General features: G+C 42.4%; 1 protein-coding gene and 1 long non-coding RNA gene across 3 annotated transcripts in view; one reads left to right on the top strand and one right to left on the bottom strand.

The window, feature by feature from the left end:
• Window positions 1–14,649, top strand: part of LOC121197146 — a 208,200-nt gene that overhangs the window by 30,324 nt on the left and 163,227 nt on the right. The window lies entirely within an intron of this gene.
• osr1 (odd-skipped related transcription factor 1) lies at window positions 2,667–12,687 on the bottom strand. 2 transcript variants are annotated; one of them, XR_005896224.1, is made up of 4 exons: window positions 12,423–12,687; window positions 5,410–6,117; window positions 2,973–3,204; window positions 2,667–2,938 (listed from the first exon to the last, which is right to left on the bottom strand). XR_005896224.1 is itself a non-coding variant. In XM_041060554.1 (3 exons), the coding sequence occupies exons 2-3, from the start codon at window positions 6,087–6,089 to the stop codon at window positions 3,072–3,074; spliced, it is 813 nt and encodes a 270-aa protein (XP_040916488.1). In that variant the 5' UTR covers window positions 6,090–6,117; window positions 12,423–12,687; the 3' UTR covers window positions 2,667–3,071. The 2 variants fall into 2 exon arrangements, 1 of the variants encoding a protein (XP_040916488.1); XM_041060554.1 differs by having other exon boundaries at window positions 2,667–3,204.

The following is a 14,649-nucleotide window of genomic DNA, read 5'->3' as shown; positions in this document are numbered from 1 at the left end:
CTTTGTTCCCTCACTGTCTCCATACTGCAGTTAAGGTCTGTAATCTTGCCAGCCGCCTGAGGACAGGAGGCCAAGGAGCAGAGCCAGTGTCCCCTCTGCCACAAACTCGACAAGCCTTATGTCACGTACACCATCCCCTGCCATCTCAAGCTGCCCAGATGTGTGCGTGTGTGTGTGTGTGCTTGTGTCTGTGTGTATGTGTGCGTGTGTCCCTGGCTACTCGGGGACTTGATGACAGACTGATGAGTTCCTGACTTTAAGAGAAACGGTGAGCAACAGGCCGACCATCCGCTCAGCTCTCCTTCTTCCCCTGGACCAGGAGTCCTCTTCCTGCATGACGCACTAGAAACGCCAACACACATAATCCCCCCTCACACAACACACACACAGAAACACACACCAGCACCACTTTCATTTAATGCACTATGACTAGTAAGAAAAGACTGATCGTACCTGTTCACTTACACAGACTTATCTGTGTAAGGATTTATCTTTTTAAAATAAATCCTCCACCTGTCTTAAGCTTAAATAAGAAATGAGATTCTGCAGATTCTCACAAACTGTTCTTGTCTTTATTCTATCTACTATCTATCTGGTCATTGAAGTAAGTCTGCATTGTACGGGTGAAGTGCGAGCATTAGCTGTGAGTGTTTCTAGCCATCAATGAGTGTTGCATATTGACTAGTGAATCCTATTCTATGGCCTTCACCATCACCACATCTCAACCCAGTTGAACACCTGTGGGATATCTTCTAAAAGAATGGTGTTCATTGCTCCAGTAGAGTTCAACATGTCTACAGGGAGTTTTGTGGCGACCCATGAAACCCACCAGTGTTTAAAGCCCCTACTTTTTTTTCCTTTGGAAACATGAGCGGATCAAAAACAAATATAAAAATAACTGCAACTTGACCACCATAAAAATAAAACTCCTCTGGAACAAGCATGTATCTGGAAAAAAAAAAAGAGTCTAAGGGGACTTGTTGTAGGAGAATAGACACCATCAGTGATTATCTGTTCAAAACTTTACATACTGTTTATAATTAGACGCAGGTACAAGAGACTCTGATATGAAAAAGTTTTGCACAACATCATGTGTCAAGATGTACTTGATATTGACTCCTTGTCTCTGTAACAATGTCCACATTGAGTGACAGGTGGACAGATCAGTTGTGTATGAAACCACACTTTAAATCTCTCCCTCATTCAGTCCAGTATTTCTTCCATAACAGACACTCCTTAGTTTACTCTGAGCAGTAAACTGAGGTTTCAGATCTGACTCTACACTCTGTCAGGCTGGTTCAAAACCCCTCAACACGATCATCTCACACTCCACTGGACATGGATGGATGTGGCACTGCAACACAACAGTGTGTGCTGCTTTTCTGTACAGCTGAGTGTGCTGCTTTGTTAGCAGCTGTGATCAGAGCGTGTGACGTACAGTAGGTGTGGAGTGGGTGTGTTTCCTTATGACAGGAGAGGAATGCTGAAACATTTCTAAAACAACACACAAGAGGTTTGAGGTGTCAGAATATCAAGTGGTTGTACTGGAGCATTGTTCAAGCTCTAAGTCGTTTGTTTGGGAGGGGGTAGACTTCTAGTTTCTGACATGTAGCTGGTTTCAGTGGAGTTACAGTGTATTTTACAGGATGCAGCAGCACGGCTCTCAGGATTGCAGTGTCAGCTGGTCGGTTCAACGCTTTGGTCCAGACTTAAAAATCTCAACAGCCTTTTCTAGGATTGCTGTGAAATTTTTGTAGAGACGTTCATGATGCCCAGGGAATCCTCCTGACTTTGGTGAACCCCTGACTTTTCATCTAGCACCACCATGAGGTTGACTCCTTTACTGAAATATTTCGGCAACTATTGCATGGTTTGCTGTGAGGTTATAAAGTCATTGTCTCCACAGGATGAATCAGAATGACTTTGATTTTAGTCAGAATTTCATTTTGTCCAATAACTTTGGTTTATAACCAAATGCCTGCAAAGTTCCAAGCAGCCTGAGCTGTAACTGGGGCTGATTAAGCAAATGTCTGACCGTTACATGCAACATTTTACCGGCTAAGCATCAACATGCAAGCATTATCACTGTAAGTGTGTTAGCATGCTGATGTAAGCATGTAGCTCAAGTGCAGCCTACAAAGCCATCATCATGGCTGTAAACCTTTAGCCTTGTGTGCTTCTTTGGACAAAGTGTCTTGTCAATGTAATGTAACTTAATGTGAAGGTACACAAGGTGAAGGTAAACTACAATTAGCACCTCTTTATCTAGTAGCATTTTCTTCCCTTACAATATTTGAATCTGTAAGTATTGCACTGAATTACATGCAGTAACTAATGACCATATTCTTATGCCACAGAGCAACATTTCTGTCAGACAGACTCAGACACACGGCCAAAGCAGTTACAGTAAAATATTTTATTATTTAGAAATGATTATTCATTTTGAAAATAAGTTTAAGAAATCCAGTGATATATGTAAATAATCAATAATCAGGTTAAAGTGCAAAAATACATTTTTTTGATATAATGCATCTGTACAAAAATATCATTGGAATGTGATATTGAAAAGGATGAAAATTTGTCTATGCTAACATGGCTTTGATCATTCTCAGTTTTTGTTAAAAAAAAATGCATAAGAGTTGTGTCCCTTTTCTAAAGTCTTTGGATTGTAAGCTTCTGAGCAAAGGATTTGCACTGAGCAGCCACAAGGGTTTTTTTTTTTTTGTTAAGGTCCATTTCACATTCCACACATCCACTGGGTTTTCTGCCAAATCAGGCTTTGATAACTAAGAATACACTTCTCCACTAAGCCTTATTTCTGTATTATTTCTTTAAGAATTGTCTGGTAAAATATTTCATCCTTGAGGAGTGTTCACGTGGAAACAGAGGCGTCTCTCGCTCGCTCTCTCTCTCTCTCTCTCTCTCTCTCTCTCTCTCTCTTTCTCTCTCTCTCTCTCTCTCTCTCTCTCTACAGCTGAAATGAAAAGGTCTTTGGTTGTTCTTTGCCTGTTGTTACTGTCTTTGGTCATGTTTTTCCAGTGTCCCCGTCCCCTCCCTGCTGGGGGAGTGAATCACTTGATCTTGGCTGGCTTCAGTTCCTTGACCTGCATGTGTAATGTTTTGTGGACAGCCAGAGTCCTGGACTGACAGAAGCCCTTCCCGCACTCCTGACACTTGAAGGGCTTTTCTTTGGAGTGAATGTACCTGCAGGAGGAAGACAACACAGTGGCTGGTTAGTTAACATGTAGCAGAATCGTGTCAGATGTCAGAACATCATCATTTGTACTGAATGGTCAAGGCCTCATCGCCCTTCCAACATGTCCTCCAAACGAAACAACATTATTTCGGCAACAATTCGTGTGAGTGTTTCTGATTGGATGCTGTAGTAGTTCAGGAACAGATGAGTTTTCACATGGTGGTATAGGCTCTGCAGAGGCCTTATCTCCCCTCTTACTGTGACAGACCCAGCTCACTCCAGTCCTCATCTCGGACAAAACAAACTCTATCCAGTTTCTTACCTCCTGCAGGCACAGGCTATAGCGCAGGATTTGTTTGTGTGTGTATGCGCACAGGTAAAATGGCACCAACCTCAGAAAGCTGCACATAGTCCCTGCACCCTGCTGTTGTTCACCAAGAAACAGTTTACTGTTCTCGTTACTACTGTTGGAAGCGGAATGGAAAAGACGCAAGTGGGTGCAATTAGACACAAATTTGTCCAGGGTGGTATGAGCCGAAGCGAAGGCGCGTTCGTACGAATGGAAAGCGCCCCAGCTTGAACCCCAAAATTTGCGCTTGTCCTGGGGTTTTTGGAATGTGTTTGATAAAACATACAGAGATGAGAGGAAAATGGAGAGAGACTGGGTGATGGGGAAAGAAAGAAAGTAATGGAACTGCTGGTGAGTTCTGCGATCAGGCTAAGATCAGGCACACCTCCATAGACACAGCAGCTGTGTCTATTTCTAGCTAGCCTTTGACTAACGTCTGTGCAGTCAGGATGTAGGTCGTCTGGGGCGAATCAACGCAGAAAAGCAAACTATGTGAAGTCAAAATTCTCTTCATGTTCTGTCTGAATACGCCTTCACACAGCTTGATTTTATATTCTGGGTAATTCACTGCATCGACTTTCCCAGCCATATTTTTTGTTATATCATTCCTTTGTGGTCAGTTAGTGTTTCTAACATTTCCTACACAACCCGAGGCAGTGTAAAAAGCTGTAATACCAGATATTTGCTAATGTCATGCTAATTATACACTGATGCCAATTCCAAATACTTGAATTCATTGCACTGAATCACGCTGCTGGACAAGCACAAACACTGAGATCACCAGTCAATGACCGCTCTCAAAACTTCCTCTCACACCCACACTACACACTGAGCAGTCATTTGGACACGCTCAGCATCTTGTATCATCTTGTTGCGCTGACAAAGCCCAAAGAAATAAAAATCTTACATGTAAATTCTGTAGCTCTTCACTAACCCTGTCACACCCTAAAAAAGCAGGACAAAATAAAAGTCTTTCTGCATGCTGGTAATCAAATGCAGAGTGTTAATTATAATTCGCTTTGGGCCAATCGCTGTATTCTTTGTACAATTAGCATTGAACAACTAAACCTTTCTCCATCATGTCTTACAGCGTGTCCACACAGGAGGCGTTTCAGCGGCTTCTTTCGGTGGCGCATCTCATTCACATCTGACGTAACAGATGTAACAGTTAAGTTTCTCTCTGTCAACACAGGCTGCTCGCGTCTCACTAAACGCACCACAATGTGTATTTTTACACTACACAAGTCTACTTTATTCAATTTTATATAAGGACTGCATGTGGGGCTCTAACCGTTGCCAAAATACAGTTGACCTACACTCCTTGCTGTGCCTGAACGCATCATGTGCAGATGAAGAAGTGAAACTGCCGCTGCTCTGCCTACGCGCTCCTCACACTACGCCTCCTGGGCAGACGTGGTGTCACATGTTTGAAAAGATCATCAATAAAGTCAGCATTATAAATATTGTGTGTAGGAGATGTTTGAAAAGCTCAGTGAGACAGGACTTAGACGGAGACAGGGCTGGTATACGATCCCTGTCCAACCGTTATACTTACAGAATTACTCAGTACATTCTAGGAAATACAGGAATTCACTGTGTAGTTATTGTACGTATAATGGGAAAGAAAAACATGTTGTCAGGTACAGTATGTGGTCTGGTTCAGTCAGGCCAAAGGCTTCAGTATGCTTCAAACAGATGAGTTTGGGGAGTTTAGTTAAAATGTGAATTAGAGAGGGGGTTCAGATCTCGTTACCTCACCTGGCCAATCGCAGTGTGATGTGCATGCACGTCAGACTGACAGTTTCAGACGGTAACCCTGTATTTTTCTCTGACTTGATAGGCTTCGATCGAGCCTGCTTCTTACCTGTGGTCCCGGAGGTGGTCCTGTCTTCTGAAGGCCTTGTGGCAGATATCACAGGTATACGGCCTCTCGTCCGTGTGCGTCCTCTCGTGGATCAAAAGGTTGTAGGATTTGGTAAAATGGCGGCCACAGAACTTGCAGACAAACTCTTTCTTGGTCTTAGAGGGCAGTCGGCCTCGGCTGGACTTGCGCTCCGGTGAGGAGAGTTTGGTCACATCCAAGAGGCATCCCAGGCCGACTGAGGTCGAGTGGTGAGATGAAGCCTGTGCTGCAGCGGCGGCAGCAGCAGCACCTGTCACGCTCAGGTCCTCTGCCTTCAGATGATCGTCCTGGGTGGCTGCTGCCGCCAGGTTGGCAAAGTCAAAGCGGGGCTTGTTCTTGGAGCTCTGCAGCAGCCCTGCTGAGCCCTGCTTGGGCTGCAAGAGATGAGGGAATATGGGGATGGAGGCCATGGAGGAGAACTGGGCAGGCAGCTTGGAAATGGTGCAGCGGGGCAGAGCCAAAGGTGGGTAGCCGAGGGTCCACTGATGGAGATGGATGGCGTGTAGGGCGCTGAAGCTGTAGATGCTGTGAAAATGATCTGCTGGCAGCTGGAGGCCTGTGGAGCTCTGGAGGAGGGAGTAGTTGGCCAGCTGGAGGGACGGGTGAAGAGGGACTGGTGCTGGCAGAGTCTTGCTGCCCATGGCTGCTACACAAAATCCAGCTGGTCCTCTGGTAGAGACAAAATAAACATTAGCAGATGAAAATATTCAATTTTGTGCCTTGTTTCTTTTTCACAATGTTTATAATAAGTCTTTGAAGACAGCCACGAGGATCTAAGATGCCAGTGAGTCAGTAATCGCTGACTCCAGCTCTGTACTCGATGTCCAGGTTTTCATCTCACCTTAGAGAAAAAAAAAGTAAGAGCTGTGACTAATTCACAAGCAGGGGCGGCACTAGCATTGTAAAAGGGAAAGCACATTTTAACTTGATCACTGATACCATCATTGTTGAGATTCATACATTTTTGACTCATAAATGGATCTCATCCACCCACCTTTAGGCAGGATATGGTTGTGGAAAACAAGATTTTTAGTTCTATTGATTTGAAAGGCATGGTTGCAGGTCTTTTAAAGGCTGGTGGTTCATGGTATATTTGGTGAGTACACTTTGCTGCTTGGTTACACTTATAATAAAAGTAAAACATTTCTAACTTCCTGATGAAATCCATAAATATGTTTGATATGTAGATCACCGATGCGCTCACTCCCCACCCCCACCAACCCACGAACCCTGGTGCTTCCCTACACCCCATACAACAACAACACACACGTCTGTCAGGAGCCAATACACATCCAGTGTGGCAGGCTGATAAAGCCGTTCAGGGGAGGGGACCTCACTGTCAGCTTATTTAGGCTGTGAGTGTGAAAGGCCCTTGCTGTTGGATCCACACTGTAGTTTTCTTTTTCTTCTACACAGTTTTAATTTTAACTTCACAGTTGAATATTCGCTCATTTGCAGCACGGTTCTGGTTAGATCATGGTTCCGCTTAGATCATGGTTCTGGTTAAAGAGCTGAATTGCAGATCTGTGATGTGTAAAGCATGAAAGTCAAAAGCAAGAATAACTGAAAATAAATCAAAATAAATAATGCTACACTGACTTGTAAATTGTATCCTTTTAATTGATGGTCCTCACGAGTGTACCAAGACAATAAGATAAACGTGTGTGTGGTAAATGTGTCAGCAAAGGTGTACACAAAACACTTGGCAGCATTGACACACACACACAGACAAATGAGTCAGACAAAGAAAAGGCAGTGTGTGTGTGTGTGTGTGTGTGTGTGTGTGTGTGTGTGTGTGTGTGTGTGGGGGGGGGGGGGGGGGGGGGGGGGGGGGGGTGTTTCCTGTTCCCCAGAAACATAACATGCCCAGGGCTGTTGAGGGCAGAGAAACAGAATGACAGTATTCAGCCAGAGAAATACCTGTGAGCTGTTAAATCAGGTTTGATAAGCCAGAATAACAATAGACAATAATGTATCTTTGTCTGAGGCAGACGCTGATGGACGGGAGCCACAGCAGCTCCAAGCCCCTGTTCTCAGAGTGAGCACAGGCCCCGCGGGCCACTCCTCTCACCTCACCGTGTCATACGGCAGACGTCTGCACTGACGCACAACTGCTGCACGACTTCTGCAGACTCACAAAAGCGCATAGTCTAAGGTGTTTCGGCACAGTTTGGGGTTTTCAGTTGATTCTCAGAGGAAAATATATTTGACTTTTTATGTCACTGCATCATTTATGTGATAATTAAATTTACTAATACAGTACTTTACCTAAATGTCTCTGTTCTAATCTACTTTTTTGATGTTTCTCTACTGCATTTAAGAAGGTACATTAAATTTAAATGGCAACTACTTATAAAAAAAAAAAATCAATAAACATAATGCACCAAAATATGAAACATTGCTATGTACAGTATTTTTACATTGACATTACTGTTGTTCCACTTCTTCCACCAGTCATTACTTCTGTAGTTTTGTTTTTGTTTTTTTTTTCAGATTAGACTGAAAAATTACGGGGAAAAAAAAAGTCTAAACACACAGCGTATAATGAAGTTATATGTGACCCAAGAATAATTGTTCACACGCATGTATTAGAAATATATGATCAACACTGGAAGAGTCCATTTTTCAACATTAGTACTTAAACCTAAAAATATATTTTCTATTTAGATTTATGGATTTAAAATCTTGGATTCAGAGTCTTTTTTTTTTTTTTTTTAACTGAGTATTTTTTTCCTTGTTGCTGTTCTTAGAACAAGACGTCATTACTTCTTCCATCAGCATTTACTGTGCGATTTAGTGAAACTAACACATCTGGGGTCATAACCTGGAAAAGTACAAATATGTATTTCGACTAACTTGTTACCAGAGATGTAATTTATGATTATGGCTTTATGAGTTGTGACAGGTTAAAACCGTTTTACTGAGCGCGTGTCAGGTTAAAGATTTTATTTCTATCTCAGAAAATGAAAATACCTTTCCAGCCTTTTTCAGCCCTGGTGGACTAACTCAAACCCTCATCCCTGATTGGTTTTAGATGCCAGAGTTCAGTCTGAATTTGGGGGACATGTCAAAAAATGCACAAAACATATAGAATATTTCATTTGATGCAGCAATGAAGCTTTTATTTTGGACTATTCAGGAAGAATTAAACTAAGGGAATCAGTTTTTATATTGAAAAAGATTTACTACAGTGTAGTAATACTAATGCTGATAATGATACAGATAATTTTAGAAACAGATCGACTAGAAGAAGCAGTGGAATGCAGCGTATGAGTCAGTGATCTCAGAGGATAAACACGATCGGACGCTTGTTGAAGTCGACTTGAGAAGTCAGAGCTGGAAAGAAGTGTTATCCGAACTTCGCTGAGGTTGAAACCTGGTGTCTCTAAAACTCATCAGGGCCTAAGACAAACTAAGCTGTTTTAAGTTTAAGAAGAATGCATGGCATTGTAAATTCACTCGCAGCTGTAATGCACTAAATAACTCAGTCATTTCCTCACCACCTGCACAGGAGAGCACAGTGCTGCTTAAACAAACATTCATCTTAACACAATAAACAGAGTGCGATTTTTTTTTTTTTTTTTTTTTTTACCGCTGTGCAGCTTTATACATGCTGTAGTGTAAAGAGTTTAATAAATGCAGTAAATAAAAGAATTAGAAATGTGTTAACCTGGAGCCGGAGGCCAGGCGGCTCATCCAATAAACTCCAGAGAAGTCGTTGTAATGAGGAGCACTGGAGCTCAAACAGCCCCCCGTGGTCTGTTCCTTTCTGATCATGACGCAGAAGTAATTGACTTTTACTTAGGAGGTCATTAGAGGAGATAAGTGGTGTGCTGCTGAGCCTCTCCTCACCTTTAACCCTTTGATGTCTGCATACCAGCGACCTCCAGATCCAAACAGCCATGTGGAACCTCTGCTTTGGTAGAGGCTCTGGGCCCCGTCTCTAACGGGAGTGCTGCACGTTTATTCCGCCTCACTGTTCTGTGTAAAATGTACAAACATGGAATGGAGGGATGGGGGGGGGGGGGCTTTTGTTGTTCTGGCAATACACCACCAATGGAGGTGGTCACAGAGCCGGATCAACGTCTGTGTCGAAAGGGAGGACAGACACAAATGCTGTTGTGTTATACGTCACGCCTCTGATTGTGGAACACCAGCTCTGCTATCTGAAATCACACCCTGAGCTGCATCGTGACGGCTTCGTTTGATTCAGCATCATGACGGGTCAATGTAGCGGGATCACAGTTTAAAGGAGGCCCCCTGAATCTCTTTAAAGAGATGCTGCTTCTCACCTCCATGTAAATGTAACCAGTCTGGGTGTTGTACACACACCAGACACAGAAGAAGTTATTCATAGATGTGAACTTTTCTTCTTCTTCTACACAACTGAACAGGCCCAGCTCCAAAACACATCCTGCAAACATCCTCTCTCTCTCTCTTTTTTTTTTTTTTTTTTGGAATTTGGAGGGTTTCAGCAGCCTTTGCTGAAACTTACACAGGGTGGATACTGTTCGGCCTGATTTCAGTAATTTGTTTCTCAGTATATTTAAATTTCACCCAGAAGCTGCAACGAAACGACGGGAAAAACAGTAGAGGAAAATATTCCATTAAAGGTCCACCACTCCAAATTTTAAAGGTTTATAACTAGTAAAACATGCTCCAGCAAGAAAACAATCTAAACTGGCTCATTGGTGCTGATTATAACTAATTCACATACTGTGTCACAGCTGAAACCAAGCAGTTCACAGGCCTTTTTGACTTGAAGCCCTTTAAAATCATGTCATGGCCCTTGTAGATCTGAGCTGTGAGCGGGTCAGCAAAAGTGAAATTAAAAAAAAGGAAAATAAAAATATTCAGTATTTCACTGGAAAAAAAAAAAACAAGAATCCATACAGAGGAGTCAGAAAAAGAATTAGCAGCAGTTGTTTTGCATGTTGTGAGCTTCTTTCTTTCTTTCTTTCTTTCTTTAAACATCTAGGCATCTCTAGTGGGTCTTTACCCCACAAACCAGGTAACCACTAGCCGAGCTCCCTTCCCCTTCCCCAGCCCCCTCCCCAATTCCGTGTTTGTAACCTTTATACAGAAACAGTGAGACAGAATAAAAGCGTGACATTTTGCGGCCGTATAAAAGGGGCTCCTGGTTTAACTGCGACCAGGGAGTTATAAGAAAACTATAATCCACAAATGCATAAGTGCAGGAATCAGATGAAAGAGAGTAAAGTCGGTAAAGTCAGGGCTGTTATTAGGGTCACTGATAGAAGTCAACAATTTTTAGTTTTGTGGCAACATCAGTTCTCAATTATCTTTTTCTTCTTCTTCTTTTTTTGGTTAAGTTTGGCTTTCACTAAAATAAAAATTTGAAATCACGTATTTGTACCTTGGCTTTGATAAGAGCAGGAGGGGTGTGGTTAGAAATCTACTGGACAACATCTTTCTTTAGGTCTGAAACATTCAGAATCTACAGTCCCAGGCGGCTCTAGGCTACTGAAGTCGAGGAAGTTATTTATAAAACTTGTTAACCTACAAAACAAGATAGTTTCAAATTGTTGACAAGCCACATCAAATGCCACTTACATGTTTAACACACTTATACACACAATAACTTTGTGCAAGAGTGATAATGCTCATGGATTATCTTTAACTAATTATACTTCTGTAGTTAAAATGAGTGTCAGTCTTCTAATTGTGATGGAGCCTGGTGCAGATACTTTTACTTCAGTCAAAGATCTGGATGCTTCTGCCTACTGAGTAACATTTAAGATAAATAATCCAGTCTTTCGCACTTTCCCATATCCATGCATGAACTCCCTCCCCTCAGCCCCGCCATCCACCCCCCCACCGTCAGCTCTCTTGCTGCTCCGCCAGCAGCGCCCAGGCTCCGCGCGGGACACTTTCCCTTCCACCAGGACCTGATCTCCGTGAGGAGGAGGAGGAGGAGGAGGAGGAGGCCTCTGGCTTCGACTGGACACACCTGCCCTACAGACCTCTTCTGTGATGCATATGGACCCCCTTTGATCCGGGGCTTCATTAAGCATCATTAATTAGTGAGACGCGGAGGGAGAGTGTGACTAAGCCGAGCGGAGGGTGAAGGTGTCAGAGCTCTGAGCTCTCAGAGGGGATCTCCTCTCCTCTTTATTCTTCTGATGGCGCTGGTGTTTGCTCAGACTGAGCTGACTTGTGCAGCCATTGTCTGCGTTTAAATCTGTGTTTAACGCTGCACTGACCTGAGACGCATCAGAGCGGGTTGACCTTCATTTGCGGGATCAATGAGCGAGACGAACGAGCCCAATGGGACTATAATAATAATAATAATAATAATACGCAACAGGATTTAAAAGACAGTTCTGTCAGACTAATAACAAATATTCATGTGCTCATAAGACACAAAACTGTATTTGGAGTTTTGCTTGTGCGTAGAGAGGGGAAGGAACAGGGTTTTTAAAAACCATAAATTCCATGTGTGTGTCTCACATTTACACATCTGCTGAGAAATTTAAAAAAAAACGAAAAAGAAAAAAACGTTTTTGCTCCTTTATATTGAATCAATTCAAATGCAACCACTGTGAGCACACTGAGTTTTAGTGGGAAAAGTTACGTGTTTAAGCGCATCTCTACTGTCCCATCACTTCATTTGATTTCTTTTCTTTTTTTTAAACCCCAAATATAATTTAACACATGTAGAAAGTCCCAGGTGGTATTGACCAGAATATTAGTGCGATCACTGCAAAGAACTGATTGTCATCCACCTGTTGCACAGTGCTCCCAGCACTGTTTAAAACTTTCACAGGCTGAAACAATTCTTTAAAAACTTCAACATTAGTGAACAAGTGAACTGTAATGTCGAAATATGTTCGCGATGTATAATTTTACTCTAATAAAATCTAAGCAGTCTCATATAAAACTTTGTTTCCCTCCACTGTTGCTGCATGAATTTATGATTTTCATTCTGAATATAAAAACTGAGTGAAACTTACCAATCAGTTCTTTATTAAAAAATAAAAAAAATAAAAATCTCCTTCTGCAGCTCGGAGGATCCTGCCGGAGGTTCAGTGTGTGGTAACCCGCTGAGCAGCCTCGTTTTATCGGTGTGGATGAGTTAATGAGACGGCCGGAGCGGCAGCATGTTCCTCCGCTGCCGCGTCTCTCCTCCTCCGACGTGAGCTCAGACGGGAGGGCTGAGCCGAGCAGGCACGGCGGCGGTGTGCTGGTGCGGTTGTGTTGTTTGGAGGGGGACGCCTCTCCGCTCCAATGGTATGCGCTCTCAGCTGCCACCGCCTCTTTATTGCAGCGCAGAGTCCGACTCCTACTGGCGCGTCACTCAGCCAACCCATACACAATACAACAGAACACAACAGGACGCAGAAACAAGAGTTGCTGCTATATGATCCTAAAGGAGTCAAGGCAGGGAGAGAAGAAAAAAAAAAAAAAGTCGAATGTGGTCATGTTTCATTCGGCTCCTCTGCGCGCACTGAACAGGAGCGGGTACATGGAGCGGAGGAGCACACACGCTGTTTGAAATGAACCCAGATAGAGCTGCTATGGACTGTTTACTTTAAACACTAGAAAAAGATGAACCAAGAATTTTATGACACTTAGCTGTTATTAAAAAAAAAGCCATGAAAAGCCACATGCAGGCCAGTCTGTGTCCCTCCTGACTGCGAGCATCTCTAACAGTAGTGCTTGTTCACTCTCTGCATGTTTGATAGTGGATGATAACACTACGGCTCTGAACGTTAAGTCTGGCAGACATCCAGTCTGAGCGTGAGGGTTCGTGACTTTGTCCTGCGGCCTTCATGTTCTCTGCTGAACTCTCTCCTGCTGTGGATGACATGTAAAGACTGCTGGTTGGCTATTTAATGCTCACAAAGCATATGGATGATACCCATGCATAAAGTGCAGAGTGCAAAGTAATTAAATTGAAGTAATAAGGAAAGCTGTAGGCCTCAGGAATCAGTGCAGTGATGGTTACTCTGTATTTATAATCACAATATGCAGACAGCTCGATCCCCAAAACTGGAAACTGAATAAACGTTGGTACTGAATATTGACTGCAAACCTCAAAGGCCCATTAACTTTTCATTTTCAGATATGGGAAAAACTGTGAAATATAAAACATCAGTCAAATGTAATCTTAGTAGAGCTAAAATCATTTAAACTATAATAATAATAATAATAATAATAATAATAATAATAATAATAATAATAATAACAATAACAATAATAATAATAATAATAATAATAGTTCTAGAATCCTTGTTATTTTATAAATGGATGAAATAGAAGAAACAGTAGAATGCAGTGGATGAGTCAGCAGACTCAGGATAAACACGATCAGACATTGCTTTAATGAACCTGTATCTTAATAAACTGAAGTCAGTCAGATGATTTTCTTGAAGTTTTAATTTGAATTCAGTAGGTCATTGCACATTCTGTATAATATGTTGTTACAGTCTGATCTTTGATGCTAAAATGGAACTTGAATTCCTTCACTTTGTCCTGGTAAGGAAGCATTAATATAATGACAAGTGTCATGTCAGTGTGTAGAGGACAGGCCTGACACTACAGGCTGATTCAGGACAGGAGTTTGTGGTGTTCTTGAAGCGAACAGCAGCCTGGAAGGAGTTTTTTTTTTTTTTTTAGTGAACAAAATCTGCCATCTGCTGGAGAGTATCTTTTTTTTTTTTTTTTTTTTTTTTTTAAATCTACTTCACCCTGACTTTTGATTCATCTGCTGAGTTGCTGACAGCTCTTGCCAAAGCACTATCTGTAACTGTGGTTTTGAGTGTAAACCAAAACAGAAATGTGAGTGTAAGAATAACGAAGGAAACAAACGGATTCTGAATCACATGACTGAAAATGGCATGAAGTGGATTATTTTGGCTTAGTGTGTCCTGCTGATATTTTATGAGAAACTTGGCAGGACCTGCTCATATTGCAGAACAGTGCCAAGTTTATGAGAGCAGCCATAGCAGTCCATCAGAGATGGTGGCACAGGAGCCAAGCTTAGCCTCCATCTATGAGCCATAAAACACAGTGGCCAGACATCATTTACATTGTGTGAGGCAGCAGAGGAATACACACTGTAAAGAATGGCTCTGGTGTAAGTGCCCTGTGTGAGGTGGAATACTTCTCTGTACACACACACACACACACACACACACACACACACACACACCATGCACATCCTCTCAGAGCAGCACA

Source organism: Toxotes jaculatrix, chromosome 17 (genome assembly GCF_017976425.1).
Source record: "Toxotes jaculatrix isolate fToxJac2 chromosome 17, fToxJac2.pri, whole genome shotgun sequence".
In the NCBI taxonomy this organism is placed as follows: Eukaryota; Metazoa; Chordata; class Actinopteri; family Toxotidae; genus Toxotes; species Toxotes jaculatrix.
Note: the sequence above shows the minus strand (reverse complement) of the source record. Positions and strands in the feature narration are given on the sequence as shown.